This window comes from Bidens hawaiensis, unplaced genomic scaffold (assembly GCF_021521415.1).
Source record: "Bidens hawaiensis isolate Kalapana, Puna unplaced genomic scaffold, B.hawaiensis_p1.1 tig00018256_1, whole genome shotgun sequence".
NCBI lineage: Eukaryota > Viridiplantae > Streptophyta > Magnoliopsida > Asterales > Asteraceae > Bidens > Bidens hawaiensis.
Genome location: NW_027492763.1, coordinates 4,847 through 23,936, shown reverse-complemented (window position 1 = coordinate 23,936; position 19,090 = coordinate 4,847). Strand labels below are relative to the sequence as shown.

The 19,090-nt window shown below is 35.8% G+C and overlaps 1 protein-coding gene and 1 pseudogene across 3 annotated transcripts; one reads left to right on the top strand and one right to left on the bottom strand.

Moving 5' to 3' along the window:
- The first annotated feature begins 1,176 nt into the window (after positions 1–1,176).
- Positions 1,177–4,588, top strand: LOC143555710 (proteasome subunit alpha type-6-like; annotated as a pseudogene). The gene is made up of 9 exons (XR_013139253.1): positions 1,177–1,368; positions 1,576–1,670; positions 1,765–1,845; positions 2,442–2,538; positions 2,860–2,918; positions 3,079–3,161; positions 3,522–3,617; positions 3,802–3,860; positions 4,300–4,588. The product of XR_013139253.1 is annotated as a proteasome subunit alpha type-6-like (transcript).
- Positions 4,589–8,972: 4,384 nt separating this feature from the next.
- Positions 8,973–13,874, bottom strand: LOC143555712 (developmentally-regulated G-protein 1). 2 transcript variants are annotated; one of them, XM_077045219.1, is made up of 12 exons: positions 13,786–13,874; positions 13,266–13,353; positions 12,933–13,000; positions 12,709–12,785; positions 12,315–12,495; positions 11,653–11,709; positions 11,409–11,483; positions 10,520–10,639; positions 10,239–10,409; positions 9,621–9,734; positions 9,354–9,524; positions 8,973–9,263 (listed from the first exon to the last, which is right to left on the bottom strand). In XM_077045219.1, the coding sequence occupies exons 2-12, from the start codon at positions 13,333–13,335 to the stop codon at positions 9,168–9,170; spliced, it is 1,200 nt and encodes a 399-aa protein (XP_076901334.1). In that variant the 5' UTR covers positions 13,336–13,353; positions 13,786–13,874; the 3' UTR covers positions 8,973–9,167. The 2 variants fall into 2 exon arrangements, with proteins under 2 accessions (XP_076901334.1, XP_076901333.1); XM_077045218.1 differs by lacking the exon at positions 13,786–13,874 and having other exon boundaries at positions 13,266–13,384.
- Positions 13,875–19,090: the final 5,216 nt, after the last annotated feature.

Sequence of the window (19,090 nt, the reverse complement as noted above, 5' to 3'; positions counted from 1 at the left end):
AGAAAGGAGCACAAATCTAACCTAGTCCTTATAATTTTAGATGCTAGAGTTCCATATGTTTGAGTGCCCCATTTTTTCTTCTCACAGTCATCATCATCATCATACTCAGTAAATCCTACCAGCAGCAAAACTATAATAGGGTCTGAGGAGGGTAAGATGTAGACAACCTTACCTCTACCCTGTGGAATAGAGGGCTGCTTCCAGTGAGACCCCCGGCTCGATAGTAGTTTTGCATCAAGCCTTGAACATAAGACACGTAACACTCAACCATTGGGACACCCGCCGATTGGTGCATGTACATTTGTCTTCCTGCCATCAACGTCACCACATGATGCCTGATTAACCTTCCGACACTTTCAACGTTATTTTCATGAAATTAGTAAAATAACGTCAAAGTTAGTGCAATTTCACTTTTTCTTCTCACAAATATACATAAATTAGTTTTGCATTTTGACTTTTGAGGATGAAGAATGGCTTTTAATTTGTTAATACGGCCCAACAAGTAGAACGAATATTTTAAGTTGGTATTGATGATCATGATTCATGTATTCCTTGCCCAATATAGGCCCAAATTGAGATTAGTAAGCCCAATAATTTGCCGTTTGAGAATTGAGATTGATCATTGATGCACTCAACTAGAATAAACAGTGTCATTGTGTTTTAACAGTGTCTCTCTCCGTGCAGACGTGCAGTGGTGGATCTAGAATAAAAATTCAGGAGTTAAGTTCAATGGGTTTGAACTTTTAATTTGGTTGAGCTTTAAACAGACATGGGTATTGGGTAACATTATATTTTGTCAAGGGTACAGAAATACAAAAACGACAAAATAAATTTTCTTTTACACTATTAACGAAAAGTTGAGGGGAAGCGAAAGACTACCCTTGCTAAGCCCGTATATCCGCCACTGTCTCCGTGAGCGTGAAGGTTCAAGTTTTATATTGAACATTGTGTTAGCCATAAAATACAAAGTTGGGATGTTCTAATATTTGTGTGTATTATCGGTTCAGTTTTAAAAATATTCAAATGAAACTGGAAATAAATGTTGGGTTTTACTTTTTCAGTTGGCCTTGCTAAAGTGTGAAGGACGGACGTTCAATAGATAATATCCCAGTAAGTCAATAAATGGGCCAGGCCCAAAATCAAGTTCATTCCAAAAGTTTGCTTACTTCTCCAAGATCTTGTCTTGAGCAGAAAGAAAGCTTTCAGTATTTCATATAGACGATCAATCACGCTTGACGGAAAAACCCTAACAACGACGAAAAACCAGTGATCGGAGAATCATCATCATCATCATGAGCCGTGGAAGTGGAGGTGGATATGATCGTCACATTACTATATTCTCGCCTGAAGGCCGTCTCTTTCAAGTCGGTATGAATCCAATCCCTAATCCATCCGTCACTGCAATTATATTCAATTCCATGCTTATTAACTATTCATCCTTCATACTTGATCGTCAAGTCAACTAATTTTGTACCTGTTTTATGTTTAATTAAGTTCTAGGGTTTCATTTCACTAGATTTATAAAATAGTTTCCAATTAGGTTTTTTATCTAATTGGTTGTGTTGGTTGAAACAGAGTATGCTTTTAAAGCAGTTAAAGCAGCTGGAGTCACCTCGATCGGTGTTCGAGGTAAAGACTCGGTGTGTGTTGTAACTCAGAAGAAGGTCCCGGTGAGTTTGATTTCTAGTCTTGATGGGTTTAGATGATGTGGGGTCTAGTTATTGTGAGGTTAATGGTTTTGTGTGATTTGTAATTATGTTGCAGGACAAGCTCTTGGATCCGACCAGCGTTACACATCTTTCCCGGTCACTAAGTTCCTTGGACTATTGGCTACCGGCACTACAGGTTGTTGTTTAATGATTGCCGCATCAATTATGTCGTCTATGGTTTTCGTATACTTTTTTATATTCTTTTCTTTTGCAATTATATCATCTATGACACCAATATTTTAGATTGGAAAATTTGTTAATTGATGCTATGTAATGAAAGCCAAAGGTAAGCCAGCAAACTACTACCTGAGGCTTTGGTACTTGGCATAGAAAAAAATTCATCGTATTACAGTTAACACAGTTAACAGTTATGTATAGGCACAAATGAGCAGTTTATGGTCTGTAGCATGTAACCTTTTGAATTTTATGTTTCATTGGCTGATAGCAATCAAATTTTAAGTATCTGCCGAGTTGAATTTGCGTATTGCTCTTGATAGACTTAACTACTTAATAAATGGCGTTGTAGTTTTAGGTATGCTGCAGATTATCTGAGTCTAGGTTTTGTTTGTTTTTTCGACCTTGATTTGATTCCCATATCTGGTAGCCTGATAGGGTTGCATGTAGGTATTGTTATTGGAGTTTATTGGCGCTTACAACTTATATAGTGTTATTTCAATGTTAAATATTTTAGAATTCAACCTTTTAAGTGTACTTTTGTTTCTTTCATTCCAGCTGATGCAAGGACTTTGGTTCAACAAGCTAGGAATGAAGCTGCTGAGTTTCGTTTTAAATATGGATACGAGATGCCTGTTGATGTATTGGCTAGATGGTAATTTTTTTATTCTGCAACCTATGTGTTTTGTTTCATGACTACATATAATGTTTATCATAGTAAATTGTATCTTGCACCATTTTGCTGTGAATACTGGTTCTTATATGTCCTAGAATCATGGTCTGTATTATGGATTTCTTTTTTTCATTTCTTTACATCATGTTTTGATGCTTTGTCATGATTCTTCTTTATGTCATGTGTAGGTTGATATTTTTATGTCTAGGTTATTTTGTGTGTATGATACGAGTCTGCATGTTACAATATTGTCAAATTTATTGGAAAACATTTTGTTAACAAATCTAAAATTAAATGTTGCAGGATTGCTGACAAATCCCAAGTTTATACTCAACATGCTTACATGAGACCACTTGGAGTAGGTTTGTTTCTTATCTTTCTGGGAGTAACTAGCACTTTATTAAACATTACTTGCTTATCAATTATCATGCACCAATTATTAGTTAATTCGGTCAGATTTATTTCAAAATGTGAATATGATTTTATATATCATTATATCATTGTTTTCATCTATTGTTATAGTGGCTATGGTTGTGGGCATTGATGATGAGAATGGACCTCGACTTTTCAAATGTGATCCAGCTGGCCACTTCTTTGGTCATAAGGTGTGTAAAATTTTGAAAGGGAGATTTAGTTTTTTTTTTAGAATTACTTATATACATGTCCTAAAATTTTAATTTTAATTTCATGTTTGTATCCTTCTAAATTTTACAATATCATATTAATCACTTTCATGGTAAATTAGAAAAAGTTAGTTATTAAAATTATGTTTTAATGAACAAATGAATAGGAAAACAATGCTATTGTCATAAATCAGAATGATCTTAATGTATAATGCTCCCTCCTTTTATTTAGCGGGATTTATATTAAATGATTAAGTTTCCTAAAGATATATATGAAAGTCGCCTGAGGTGCTACAAGTAAAAAGACAGAATATGAATTTTTATTTCTGATTTTTTTTGCAGGCAACAAGTGCTGGCTTGAAAGAGCAAGAGGCTATTAATTTCCTGGAGAAGAAAATGAAAAATGACCCTGAATTTTCATATGATGAAACCGTCCAGGTATATTTTTCTGATCTTGCTTTAGAAAAAGAACTTTCTTGACAAATGTAAAATTCTACTCTACAGTCATACTGGGTTCAAAAAAATAATAAGCAGATTGAATATTTACCATTCTAATTACAACTGATTGTTACCCATTTTTGTTTTTCGAATTTAACATCATGTTCATTATCATTGATTGCAGACTGCAATTTCTGCTTTGCAATCTGTTCTACAAGAAGACTCAAGGCCAACGAGATTGAGGTATATAAAAAATCCATGTTCGCTCCTGGTTTAAAAAAGCGTGCCTAAGTCGTTAGCTTCATGGTTTGGTTTGGGACTGAAATCTTCTAAGCCAATCCTATACAATCCGTTTATTGGTTCCAGTATGTTCAGAAATTGGTCCCAATCTAAACTGGGACTGTTGCATGTTATGAAGCAGCAGAAAAGGGGTAAAAAGATTGTTATAAGCATGTGAGGCTCACATGTTTATAACATTCTGCGCTTCGTAATATGCATAGGCCTCACTTTGAACTAGGATCGATTTAAACATATTGGAACGGATAACCGGATTTTGTAGAACTGGTCCATTTTTTGTTACTGCATTCTGCTGACCTTTAAAGAGCTTGGTCAGAATCCCCTAACGGTTTGTAATTTGTTGTCGTTAATATCATCATATTTATGTACTGTTTTATATGAGCAGGTTGGAGTTGTGAGAAAAGAGAACCCAGAGTTCCATGTGCTCTCCACAGAGGAAATTGATGAGCACTTGACTGCCATAAGTGAGCGTGACTAAGTTTTAGTAGTTGGGACCGTTTTCATGTTGTTTTGAGCAGATTAGAAGAATGTTATTAAGACTTCATGGCAATGGTGTTGGTTTACTTGATGTTTTCAAAGATGATTGCTTATATTTGGTGTAGTAGTTTGTTTCCTTTCAAATGTGCTTTGTATTGGACCTTATTTTGATTGAAGTAACTTTTCTTTTGCATCAATGTGAGTATTGTTAAAGTTGCAATCTCTACTTTCGAGTTATCTGCACGTGGCCTCTTTATTTTTATTATTATCATTAGTTTTTAGTTTGATTATATCTTGTTTTTTATTCTCCAAGTATGTAGGAGGTAGTTGGCATAGTTTACCTATTCACCAGGAATTAGAACGTTAGTGGGTCCTGGTTTTTAGCTTGTTTTTTTTATTTATTTCCTTTGTAATCGTTTAGTTTATGTATTCCGTTTCATTGAATAAACAACAAGAGATTAGTTCTCAGTTTATCTTTTTCATAGTTTGTGTGTAATAGCTTTGATTCAGTCCACATTGTTTATCAAGTATAACACTATGCTGCCTTTGTGTAACGGGATATTCTCGTGTTAAAATGATTAATAAACTTCGATACGTCATTCTGAATGATCAAAACTAGGGGTGCACAAATCGGGTTCAACTGGAAAACCCGAACCGGTTCGAAACCGGTTTTTTCACACCGGGTTGTAAAATGGAACCGGTTCCAATCAAGAACCGGTTCGGTTCCCGACCTGAACCGATGCCCAGATATGCTAACTTTTAAGAACCGGGTAGGGTATGAACCGGAACCGGTTTTTACGTAAAAACCGGTTCCACCGGTTTTTTTTGAAATTTAAATATTATAGCCGTTAGGAACCGGTTCCAACGGCTATATAGCCGTTTTTGACCGTTGGAACCGGTTTTTTAACTACAAATAGGTTATTTTCTTACTATAAATAGCAAGGTTTGTTTGTGTACTTGTTAAACCACTTCCAAAACTATAAAACACACTCCAAACCACAATTAACCTTAAACCGACAACAAATGGCAACTAATGATGACGTTGTTATGGTGATCGAAACAACAAGATGCCCCGATGTTTGGGTTCATTACGATTTGTGTCTCATGACCGACTCACATGAGTTGGCACGTTGCAAATATTGCTCGAAGTTTCTTAAAGCAGGGTCCAACTCGACATTACGAAAACATACGAATAAGTATTGTCGAGAGAAAAGAAGTTTGGAAGCTAAAAAAACGGAAGTGGGAGAGTCGTCCGGCTCTACAACCCAAAAATAAGTATTCCCGGATTAAAACGACGGACTTTGTTTTTTATGTTTTAGTTGTTATTTTTAGTATTGTTTATGTTTTAATAATGTTTGTAATAGTTATTTTTTAAATAAATAAAATGTTCGTCGTTATTAAAAAAGTAACAAAAATTAATCATGAGTAACAAAAGTAATTATAATAAAACAAATCAAAACTAAATATTAGTTGAACAAGTTACAAATAATTTTACCAAAACAAATAATTACAACTCTTCTTCGTCTTCATTCTCGTCTTCACCCTCGTCTTCGTTATCGGAAGAAACCCCTTCCTCCGCCTTCTCATCATGAATATGACGCTCTATTGGTATTTCGTCTTCAAAGTTCGCCTTGTGTTGTACACGATCCACCGCATCCAAATGGTCCTTTAGGCAAATGCAAACCTCTAGAGACTCGGGAGTTAGTTTTGTTCTTCGCATAGATAACACCCTCCCACTAAGAGAAAAAACCGATTCGGAAGCAACCGTTGAGGCTTGTACGGCAAGCAAATCACGAGCCATGGCGGATAGAATGGGAAATTCGTTTTGTTTACCTTTCCACCAAGCCAACAAATCAATATTGCGAATTTCGTCGACCGTTGCGCCCTCAACATAGTTTGCTCCACTATATCGACCAAGTTCGCTACTTGGTGTGTTTCCTCTTTGCCTCTTAGATGCCGATTCACGAATCCCATTCATCAAGTTTATAAGTGGGTCATTGCACGGCCTACTAGTTGTTTTTTTCACAAAAGACGATCTCGTGCTTGGACCATACATTTGAAAATAATGGTCATAAAGGTCTTGAAGGTTTTTGTTGAACTTGTCCTTCGCTTCCGTCGACAACTTCGGGTCAATCTCGTGCATACCTAAGTTGTCGAATATTTCCTCAATCGTTGTTTCAACCCCATTAACATTCCAATAGGGGTTTAATGCGGCGGCACAAGTAAAGACCGGCGGTATGTTTTCAAAATATTTTATGAACTTTTCTTTCATCACCGCAACAATATTTTCGAAGAGTTTGTTCTTCTCCGCAAAGCTTTTAAAAACACAAGACATATAGTACAATTCTTGCAAAACCCAACAACTAGTAGGGTAATAGACTCCCGATAATTTTGTTGTTGACTTTTTGAACACGTCAAGATACTCCAACAAATAACCGACTTGGACCCAAACACCTTCCGGAAACATATCGGCCTCGCGTTCTTCAACAAGATTGTTATGAAATGCTTGTAAAGTTTGGCGTTGGGCAAAAGCACACTTTAACATATGACAAGTTGAGTTCCAACGGGTTGGAACGTCCCAATTCGGCCCCAAATACTTTCTTTCAACCGACTTGCAATAGTTCTTATATTCAAGATGTCTTCTTTTACCACTTTTGAAGACATCTTGTAACATAAGTCTAAAGTATTTTAAATCATCACAAATGTTTTCATTGTCAAGACCTATTTGAACAACCAAGTTGATGATATGTGCAACACATCGGACATGAAAAAAATCCCCGAAACAAGGTGGTGAATATTTAATGATAAATTTTTCAGCCGCCTTAGTATTGTTTGAAGCGTTGTCAAACGAAATCGAAAATATTTTATTTCTCAAGTTGTAAGTCGTTATAACTTCATCAAGTAATTCAAACAATTTTTCGGCGGTATGTGGGAACGGGAAGTTTTCAAAAACGATGGTGCGTTTCATCAATTGTCATGTCACCGGATCAACCCAATGAGCGGTGACACATATGTATGATTCGGGCAACCCGTGTGGTGCCGACCAAACATCGGTAGTTAAACTAACCATGGCTTCTAAAGAATGAAAAGACTCGACTAACTCTTTTTAGCACACTCCCACAACCTGATACAATGACGTCTTAAGGTAGTACGACTTACATGTGTGTATCTCAATTGTAGAGTTTCGCGAATCAACGACGTCAACTCCGGGTCATCAAAGTGGTTAAACGGCAAACCTCGTTGAATAACGAACTTTGCCATTCTATCTTGAACTTGAGTCGTGTTGTAACGAAATAGTGTACCATCTTTACCCAAGTCAATTTGATCGGTCGCGCCAATCCCTTTCAACGCCTTGCAATATGGCTTCTCGATGTGCTTTCTCAAAGTAGAGTTGGAATCGTGCTTTAATATTGAACCACATAGTTTGCAACGAGCCTTTTGATAACCTTCGTCATCCACAATCAAATCCCAATTCTTCCATATGTCTTGGTTGCGGTTATGGTTGACTACCGTAACAACCCTTGGCCTTCTTGTTAGTTTTTTTGATGGGTGCCATAATAATATTTAGTTGGATGGTCGGGTAAAGGAACGGGTTTGCTAAAGGAGTAGTATTTTAGTTTGTTTTTGAGTTTGGTGGTGAAACAAGTGGTGGAAACAAGTTATATATAGGTTTGGGCATCAAAAACCGGTTCCAACGGCTATATTACCGTTGGAACCGGTTCCAACGAATCTATTGTCTCAAAAACCGGTTCCAACGGCTATATTACCGTTGGAACCGGTTCCAACGGCTAATTGGTGTCTAAAAAACCGGTTCCAACGGCTATATTACCGTTGGAACCGGTTCCAACGCCTAGTTTGACTTTTGTTTGACCCTTCAAAAAAAACCCGTCGGAACCGGTTTTTCCAGGTACGAACCGAACCGGTTCCAATTAATAACCGGGTAGGAACCGGGTTGGAACTGATACTGACATACAAATAGGAGAACCGGGTACGATTTTCAGGTACAAAAATACCCAAACCGGGTATTGTACCAACCGGGTTGGAACTGGAACCGGTTCCGGTTCGGTTCCACCAGTTAGATTCCGGAACCGGTTTTTTTTGTGCATGTCTAATCAAAACTAAATCATGTGTCCATACAGCTTCAAAATCTGAGAAATAAATGTTGTAAAACACTACTTTATCTTATATTTTGTTTCGTGTGGAAATGGAATGATTATCAAACCTATTCAATTACAACCGATAATCAAACTTGGTCTTTCGTTAAACAATTTGGCCGTAGTACTTGGCTATGTTAAGCATTGTTATGGTAATACTAATCGTTAGTTGGCCGGTGAGGTAAAGACTAGCGATCAGTCAGGATTAGTCGATTATTAATCGGCACCTAGTCTGGATTTTGATAATCATGACTTTAACCCTTTTGTTCAATAATCAAGGACTTCCCAGATCAAAAAACTAATATTTTGAGATTGATTATTTAAACTATTCATATGCTTATGGTTTTTCAAAATAAAGTGTTTAAAATAAATTTATTTAAAAGAGTTTATCTTACTACTTGTTAACAATCACACAAACGCAAAAATCCTCGAAACAATGTATCAAAATACCAACGGAAACTCCAAAACACATATGGTCTGTTTCCTCAATTCTACATCACAACATCAAGTATTATAATAAGAAAACCATTTGTATTCATACATCCAATCAAAACATGCAACGCGCGTGCACGTGCTAATAAAGAAAGATCTGGTAACACGAGAATGCTGGTTGACAAATTGACTAGTTCTTCAAAGGAGCCTTCTTTACTCTATCGGCTATTCGATCAGGACCAGTTGTATGTGACTTGAACCGACCTCTTCCTTCACTTTCTTTCTCCTGTTGGGTACAAATCATTATAAACAACTTTCAGTATTTCTAATTTCTATTAACAAAACAGGTTTTCTAATCGCAATCTTGTAATTATACCTTTTTCTTGACAATCTGAACAACATCCTCGTCCTGAAGAACATGACTAAGTCCACAATGTTGAGGCGAATGCCTTGCACTCGAGCCCCAAACCAACACGTATTTGACTTCTTTCACGAGGCTTCTATGTATATGGTTACAAAAGTCTTCTACACTGCACCCGCCTCTATCCTGAAATTACAAAACGATAAATAATAACAATAAAAATAACAAAGAAATACTAATTACTCGAGCATATAATAACACAAAAGAGTGTGCTTAACATACGGAAGAAAGAACCACGGGATCAGAAAAATCAGGTTGTTGGCCTTGTGGCTTTGTATAAACCCTAACTAGCCCCATTGCATCCCACATACTTGCAAGCAGTCTATCAAAATTCAGCTGCAAAATAACCACATTAAAAGTTATGAAAATGCAAAAAACCATAAGCCAACATTGTTATTATTATCTTTAAAATAAGGAGAATGCATACAAAAGCTTTCACTGGGGCCATCGAAATATCAATACAAAAAAATGTCAGAAAAATACAAAATGACAAAATGCTCTAAAATTTAAAGTTGTAACCCATATAGAGTTTTAAAATGACAAAACACCCTTCAATCTACTCAAGAGAACCAACTCTAGGTTTACTATCAAAACATGCCAGAGTAGTTTCAAGGGTACTTTTGTCATTTTACAACAATAGATGTAACAAAAGCTTCACATTTCCAAATATTTTGTCAATTTCTAAATTTCCACCAGATCGATACTTGGTTGGCCTTTATAGTTGTTTTAATAGGTGGCTTTAGTGAAAATATAAAGGTTACATTATCTTTTGATATCACCCGAATCAACTCGGATGCTATGCTTAAACAACAGTTTTATATAATGAAGCATGAAACGTACCTTCAAGTTGCAACTAATGACAATAGAATTTGGTTGGCGTGCTAGTTTGTCAACATCATCAATACCAACAACATCGATTTTGTTGTACACATATATACACTTCATGTACTTACGGTTTCCCTCTATAACATCAATCAGATCATCCACAGTGGAATCCTCACGAAATAATAACTGAAAAAGAATATATATGAAAAAAGAGTAAACTCATGAGGACTATATTCAATAACCGCATAAACATAAACCAAAAAGTCAGATGCATATTAGCTGAATGTTTAGGTTACCTCTGCATTATGAATCTTGTATTCATGTAGAATTTGGTAGCAGAGCTTCTCATCAATATGAGTCAATTGGATTGTGCTGTTAAAGGAAATCCCACCAGTTTTTTTCTTTTTGAAGTATATCTACAAGGAACCCAAAAAACCAAAATAATTTTTTTTGTTTTGCATAAGGTACTAATGTACTTTCAATGGTCATTATGCAGACGCTTAAGCTATTTGGGTAATCATGTAAACTTGTGTAAGAGTTTTTCTCATGTTTGGGTCATCATTAATATACTCTATAATGACCAAATGTAGGGTTGTAGACGAGCCAAGCCAAGACAGATTAAGCTCATTTGTTTTAGCACGCTAAAATGTTGAGTTTGAGCTCGACTCGTAAAGAGCTCGAGCCCGCTAGTGGCTCGTTGAGCCAACTATGTTATTTAAAAAAAAAAAAAATTTGTACTTATACACGTTGATATACATAGAAAGAAAATATTAACTTTTCAAAATACACATAATTCATATTCAACTACAAAACTTTTAAATTATTGTAGTAAACTTTGAGCTATACTTTTGGGTTATAATTTATACATATTTTGCAATCTGGCTCAGCCTCAGCTCGTCTACAAACCGAGCGGCTTGGCTCGTTTACAAGCTAGCCGATGTCAACCGAGATTTTTGAACAGCCCTACCTAACCGAGACAAAAACCCATCTCAAATGACTCAAGTGTACAAAAGAAGTATAAGACTAAAGCAAGACAAAAGCAACAGTAAGTTGGTATTTATGAAATAACAAAGAACAAAACAATTCAAATAAGAATAATTGTAGAAGTAGAGCTAAAATAAGATTTATCATATGCTTGGGGTTTAACATTTTCCAAAATAATAAATCAATGATTTGAAACATTACCTGTGGTGGTTTCTTGTTTAAACGCAAGCCAACAGCTTCAAGCTCTTTCGTCAATATTTGCCTATGTCCTTCACTCTGAAAATTTTGTAAAAAAAAAATGAAGTTAGACAAAGAGATCTAAAGGAACTAAGGAAGTCAAAATTTTGATGATAGTGTAACACCCTTATAATGAATATACAAATGATCGAACTGCACGCACATTATTGGTGACTAAACAAGATGCTATATCATAATGAGAACTTACTTTAGAAGCGTCAAGAACCATTAACACAATGTCTGATGACTTTGAAACTGCAATCACCTAAACATGAAACGAATAACATCGTAAACAATGATGAACATATAACCTTATTCAATAAAAAGAATGATGTGTACTACAGCAGAGATGAATAGGTAACTTTATTCAATAAGTTACAGAATGATATATACATAGGTCATCCAATATTCACAAGTTTAAAGTTAGCACCAAAATATTAAAACAACTTTAAAATCTACCCGTGAAACTTTAATTACATCTTTAGTTGTAAAACAACTAACCAAGAGTCTACTCAAAGGAGTCAGCTATAGATTGATTGTCAAAAAATATTTGAGTAGATGTAGATTTAATGGAATATTATACATTTAAGCTTTAAATTTAAAAGTATTTTGTCGTTTTAATAACTTTCTGGCAAAAAAAAATTGTTGGATTCAGCATAAATGAAATTGAATTGATTTTTTATGGCCTGTGTATTATCCTATAACTTAATGTGCATTGCTTTCTAATTGAAAACTTTCTTTCCTATTATATTAGTGTCAGAACTATAAATCCCATGTGTTATTTATTATACATCTATTAAACATCTTAAAAAAAATTAAGTCACTATAAACAAGATGAGCACCAGTCATTAAACAAACAAACAAAATTACCTGCCTACCACGCCCCTTGCCCTCAGAAGCTCCTTCAATGATTCCAGGAAGATCAAGTAACTGAATTTTGGTACCATTGTAGTGAATAATACCAGGAATACAAGTAAGCGTTGTAAACTCGTATGCTGCAGCTTCTGATTGCGTTCCAGTCAACATGGTTAAGAGCGTGGACTTTCCCACACTGTATAATAATCAATAATCAGAACACTAAGAAGTGACAATAATCAGATCATTTGTATTGAGATTTAAGACACATCTTTAAAGCTGAACTAGTCCTTTAAGTTTAAAAAACTAAGACCAAACATAGCAATAACACTACCACCCCCATATTAAAATCCATCTTTTAATCACTCAAATGTAGAAAAAGAATATAAAATTAGCATCCATAACAGACCTTGGAAATCCTATAAGTGCAACACGACCATGACCATATTTTGTAACCTCGAAACCCTCTCCAGCTCCACTAGAACCCTGTTTATCATAAAAGGGATATGATGGTATAGATTATAACAATTGCAGCCAACTACGTGTATGAAAAAGACAACATATAAACATTATTAAAAATAAATAAACATTATAGCAAGCAAACTTATTTAATAAACAATATCAACAGCTTACTTTTGGTGGCTCTAGCAGTTGTGTCCTAAGCTTTGCTATCTTAGCTTTGAGCTGACCCAAATGATATTCTGTATTAAGAGAAGTCAATAAAAACAAAATAGCCTTCATATAAAGAATGACATAATATGGTACACAAGTATATAATTAAACACACCACCAATGTAGAGGTTAAAACAAAGTAATGTTATCAGAAGCAATAAGTATGTGCAAGCCTTTAGCTCATCACAAATGGTCCATCAGTGATAAGCTATAAACAACGAACAATAAAAGTGAAATTTGTAATAACATAAACATAAACATAAATTATATGCAAGCAAGCCTTTAGGTGATAACCTGTTGCTTTATTTTTCTGTGTCCGTGCCATCTCGGCTTCAATTTCTTTGATCCTCTCTATGATCCCCATCTCTCCTTATGATATAGGCTGTAGATATATAACACGAATTGCATTAGCAAAATAGTTTTGCACTGTGTATGCGTTCCAAATTTAATAACCAAACCGAACCGAACCAATCATACACATAGTTAGAAAAATGTAAGCTACAAGAAACAGTTTGCTACAAGTTCAATAGTGTAAAAATGACAAGTAATATAGCCTAACTGGAAACAGATGTATGTTTCTTTACTACATATAATACTTAGCTGGTAGGCAGCTAACGAATGTATTCATAACACGATTAGGGTTGAGATTTGTATTGATGAAAACATAATTCAATTGACGCATCGATTCGTCAACAATTGAATTGATTGAAACGAGGAAACTTATAATTGGTGGAATTAGCATGATTAGTTAGTTAGTCTAGGAATTGAAAAATGAGTAGCAATGAAATCGTAAAGCGAATAGATACATATATACCTGCTGATCTGAACAATCGGAGGCTTCGAGTAAGTTCGAATGGCTGCTGTGCTAAGTGCTAACCCCTTTTCTTTTCTTCACTTCGAGGATGGATGATGCGTGTTCTGTTACTGTGTTGTGTCTCGATGATGCGATTTGGGAGTCTGGGAGTCCATTTCCGAGCCCAGCCCAATAAAATTAAACAAATAAATAACTGAAATATAATTTTGTAAATCTTTTCATTATTTCAAACATTTACTTAAGGCTGTGCGTACTAGGGCTACAAATGTGGGCGACGGGAATTTGTCGCCGGGTGGAGAGATGATGATGATGATGAAGTGGCGATCAGTGATTGGAGGTGGAGCGATTTGTGGGCGAGAACACTGCCCCCTTGGGCTACATGTCACCCCTTTTTACCGCGTGTCATAAAACGCTCCATTGTGTAGCTCATTCACTACACATAGCCTAACAGAGGCTTGGGTTTTCGAGTTTCATTTAAGGGAGACAAGAAAAGAAAAAAAATAAAATTAGTGTTCTCAAGCTTCATTTGAAGAAGGAATAGAAAAGAAAGAAAAGGAAAGGAAAATGAAGGATTTTATGGTGTAAAAGTTTTCTTTCAAAAATGGAAGAAATTGAAAGGAGGAAAATGATATTTAATAGAAAAGAAAAGAAAGTAATGGAAATGTTTTCCTTTCCGTTCATTTCCTTCGTTAAATGAACTCGGGAACACAATGTTATTTACGAATCGGTTTGAGTCCACACTAAATTAAAATCAAATTTTTATGTTTGTTTCTTGGTTTTCAATTTCATATATTGGTTTGATTGGGGCTGGTTTCAGTTTTACATTTGTGCTAAAAAAATGTGTGGGCTTGAAATAATAAAGCTGGTTTATTAAAACAATTTCGTCTAAACCTTTAGGCCTAAGTAAGAGTTTGGGCCATAAATCCATAACAAACATCATAAGTAAGTTCAATGTGGTTCTCCTTGGTTTTTGTGTGGTTCTATGTGAAAGGAGGCATAAGACTGTATTGAAGCGACAGAGGAATGGTTTTTGGGCTACAACACCACCCCCAGATGATATCCGAGCGATAAGTGGTGGTGATTTGGGGGGGGGGGGGATTTTGGGCTACAACACCACCACACCCCTAAAATGACAATCGTTCATATGCTGGTAATGCTTCACATGTCGAAAATCCCCCTCTATATTGTAGCCATACACATAGCCTAACGAATCATCGATTATTAATGTGAGTCGATTATTTAAGTTGTGTTTTTATCAATTATTTGTAAGGCCCCGTTACCGGTAGCCCTACTTTCGTGTTGGATTTACTCATAAACACAGTTCTAAATATCAGAGTTAATTAAAACATTTACGCGGAATATAAAACTTTCATAAAACATTACATAATTCATAACTTGTCTCAAAACATCCTTTGTCTTTCAACATTAAAGCATTAAAATTAAAACATCATAAGTCTTCAGATGCCAGACTCTTATTCATTGTCATGTGTCTCCTCAAGCGAGCTGCCTCATCCTACTCACCTGCGTGCATACTAAAAGTCAGCTACGCTGAGTGAGTTCTAGTTAATCATACACTATACAATACACATAAACTTATATTCTTTCATTCATACTTTCATTCTTTCATACTTTCATTCTTTCTTTTGTATTAACTTACCTTCATATCTTACGTTATAAAGAGCATTACGCCCTACATTCCTCGAGTATTATTAGGGCTCGGTACCCTCCTTCCTCGAGTATTATTAGGGCTCGGTACCCTCCTTCCTCGAGTATTATTAGGGCTCGGTACCCTCCTTCCTCGAGTATTATTAGGGCTCGGTACCCTCTTTCCACGAGTATTATTAGGGCTCGGTTTCCCTCTTTCCACGAGTATTATTAGGGTTCGGTTCCCTAGTTCTCGAATATTAGTAGGGTTCGATTCCCTCTTCGTTACCATACAACCATACATCATACCTCGAGTATTATTAGGGCTCGGTACCCTTTTCGTAACCATACAACCATCCTTTCCTTCTTTTATTAACTTTATCACATTCATACACATAAGCATACATATCATACTTACCTTATACTTAGCGTTACAACTTGACAGTACGTGCAATATCCGAAGATCGTTCACGTACCATCAAGCAATCATTCATACATATCACATCATTCACATAAGGCATACACTTATCTCTTAGGATAAGCGTATTAACAAACATATCGAGTATGCACACAGCCCCGAAAACATAACACATAAATGGGGCTAGAAACTCACCTGAACACGGTTACGTTCACCGTTAATCGTAATTCCTTTCTTCAGTTGTGCACGGCTGACTGTATAACAAGTATACGTATCAATTAACTATCACTTCTCATAATGTATTTCTATCTTTATATGACCCACAACGAACGGGGGTCCGGGGGCAGCGCCCCTGGCAGCGGGGTCTAGGGGCGGCAGCCCCTAGCAGGGTCCAAGGGGCAGAGCCTCTGGCTGGGGTCGAGCTGCCAGGTCAGCTTGGAAAAATTTTATTTCCATTAACTGTCTTAACACATTTTTCATTAGATTTTTAATTTATTTTCTAATCGAACTTGACTTTAAGCGAAGTTAAACCTTAGGCGAACTTAGCTTTAGGCGAAGTTATCAGGCGAACTTGGCTTTAGGCGAAGTTAAACCTCAGGCGAACTTAGCTCTAGGCGAAGTTATCAGGCGAACTTGGCTTTACAGCGAAGTTGCCATCAGGCGAACTAGGCTTTATAGCGAAGTTGCCAGTTAGGCGAACTTAGCTTTACAGCGAAGATGCCATCAGGCGAACTTAGCTTGCAGGCGAAGTTCATCAGGCGAACTTGGCTTGCAGGCGAAGTTCATCGCTTTGAAGGCGAAGTTGCCCAGATGAGGGCGAAGTTGCCCAGATAGCCGCTGTTTCGGTTTCTGCCCAACATTTCGAGCGATTTTAACACCCTTGTTACGGTCCAACATCACCCACTACGCTTCCCGACCATTTTCGGTCGTTTATACACTAAAAGCTCGGATCTTTAAACTTCAAAGATCAAGAATCATACCTTTCTTGAGCGTGTTTGGATATCTGTTAACTTGTTAGTCACAACTAGTCTCTCTCTCTCGCGCTCTCGGATCTCGATCTCCCTCTCCCGGCCGCCGGCGAAGTTATGGTGTGTGGTGTGTGTGTTTTGGAGTGTTATGGAGTTTGGTGAAAATGAAAGATATTTTGGGTTTAGGGGATATTTATATCCCTTAGATCCCATTCTCATTTAACCCATCTCAATAAATCCAAGTCCATGGTCCGCTCCTTACCCGACCATAATTAATTACGCGAAATCACTAAACATAACTTCCTTTATTCAACATTATAAATTTTAGGATGTTACATTATTTATATTTCCTTTTTTTTGGGTTTTTTTTCTCACTTTTACTTTCATCAACTAGACTTAGAAAACATGTTTGTTGTTACTAGGTATGCACCTTTAATTGGTATAGGAAAATTGGATTTAATTAATCTTAATTATATACTATTGACAAATAACTGTCACAACAAATCGATTAGTTGCTAACGGTCTCATCTTTTAACATCTTTGTGGCCTTCTATAACTTCAGTTGAACATAAGTCTAGTAGAACTCATTCAAATTTTCACAAAAAAAAAACCTTACATTACAAAATAACGGTCATCATCCCATGAAACCAAGTGTTAAAGGCTGAAAGTAACAGTTACAACTAGAACAAACGAGCCAACAAGATCTTGAAACTAGAATTTAATTTTAATGGTAAAGTAAATTTGTTTGCTCTAGTGAACACTATACTAAATTTATCACATTCAAAAAATTACAAATTGTTTGAAATGACATATATGAAAGTTTTGCCGGTTTTAGGGTACGTTTGGCAAAATGAGCTAGTAGCTGTAGCTGGAAGCTGCTAGCTGGTGGCTGGAAGCTGTTGGCTGGAAGTTGTAGCTGGTAGCTGGTAGCTGTAGTTTTTTAGATATATTTAGATGTTTGGCAGAGTAGCTAGAGCTTTTAATAAAATGTATAAAATTACTAAAATGGGCATAACTATAAACAAAAATAGTGAATGTATTTATTTTAGAAGGTTATTTAAGTAAATTGACATACTAAAAGCTTGTAGCTCTTTCTAAACGCTACTAGTAGAAGCTTTAAGCTTTTTCTCCTGACTTAAAAGCTTCAAGCTCCTTGAACCAAACAAGGCTTTTAATTGAGTATGAGCTTTTTCTTAAAAGCTTGAAGCTTGTAGCCCCCTAAAAGCTCTTAAAAGTTTCATGCCAAACATACCCTTAAACCTGTAATAATAGAATCTGCCAATGAATTATAGATTGAGCTATTAAAACTTAGTTTTCCCTTTTGTTTTATTAACCCTAACCTCATCGGGAAGATGCAATCAACTAGACATTAATTTTAAATAAACGGAATTACTAGTAGCTTTTTACACTCTCTCTTCAAAACAAACCCGTCGGATTTTTTTCAATCACATTTTCACTTGACAATGCTTTCTAAGTTTCGATTACAGCATAACAACCATCACCCTATGAAAATAACAGTTACAACAAGAACAAACAAGCCAACAATGTATTGAAGCTAGAATTTGACTCTAATGGAAAGCAAATTTGTTTGCTCGGATGAACAATGTACTAAATTATATCACCATCAAAATATAACAAATTGTTTAGAAACGACATAAATGAAAGTTACAGGTAGATAAAGTTACCTCTTTTTTACTGTCGCTTGTTAAATTGTCATTATATATTATTATTAGCCAATGAATTATAGTTGAGCTATTAAAACCTAAATTCATTGTTTTCTTTTATTAACACTAACCTCATCGGGAAGATGCAATTTACTAAACATCAATTTAAAACAAACGGAATTATTAGTGGCTTTTTATACTCTCTCTCAAATACAAGTCTGCCGGATTTTTTCATTCAAATTTTCACAGGATAGTACTTTTAGTCATAGTATAACAATCATCGTCCTATGAAAGGAAGTGTTAAATGCTTTAAGTTTCAATTACAACTAGAACAAACGAACCCACAAAGTCTTGAAGCTTGAACATCTCAGTTGTGTCTTGCGATCAACCGAGAACCACCATCACCATAACCTGCTAACTAAAAAGTACGTAACTAAACCGCCTAACATTAAAGATTCCATTCCACTCTGGTTTGATTACACTTGCTACAATTGTGATGTATAACACCAAAACATAGAAACAGCATACCATCTATCATCAAGGGTTTATGTTGTAATAACAAGTAGTCATAATAATAAGTTTAGTAAGAAGTAAGAACTAGTTCCAACCTG

Bases quoted from the DNA above. Each gene is read 5' to 3' on its own strand.
- LOC143555712 (XM_077045219.1), bottom strand. From the start codon at position 13,335: ATGGGGATCATAGAGAGGATCAAAGAAATTGAAGCCGAGATGGCACGG. The intron at 12,496-12,708 runs GTCTGTTATGGA...ATTATTATACAG, and splicing joins GCACTTATAGGATTTCCAAG to TGTGGGAAAGTCCACGCTCT. The intron at 9,264-9,353 runs GTATAATTACAA...TGTACCCAACAG, and splicing joins TTCAGATTGTCAAGAAAAAG to GAGAAAGAAAGTGAAGGAAG.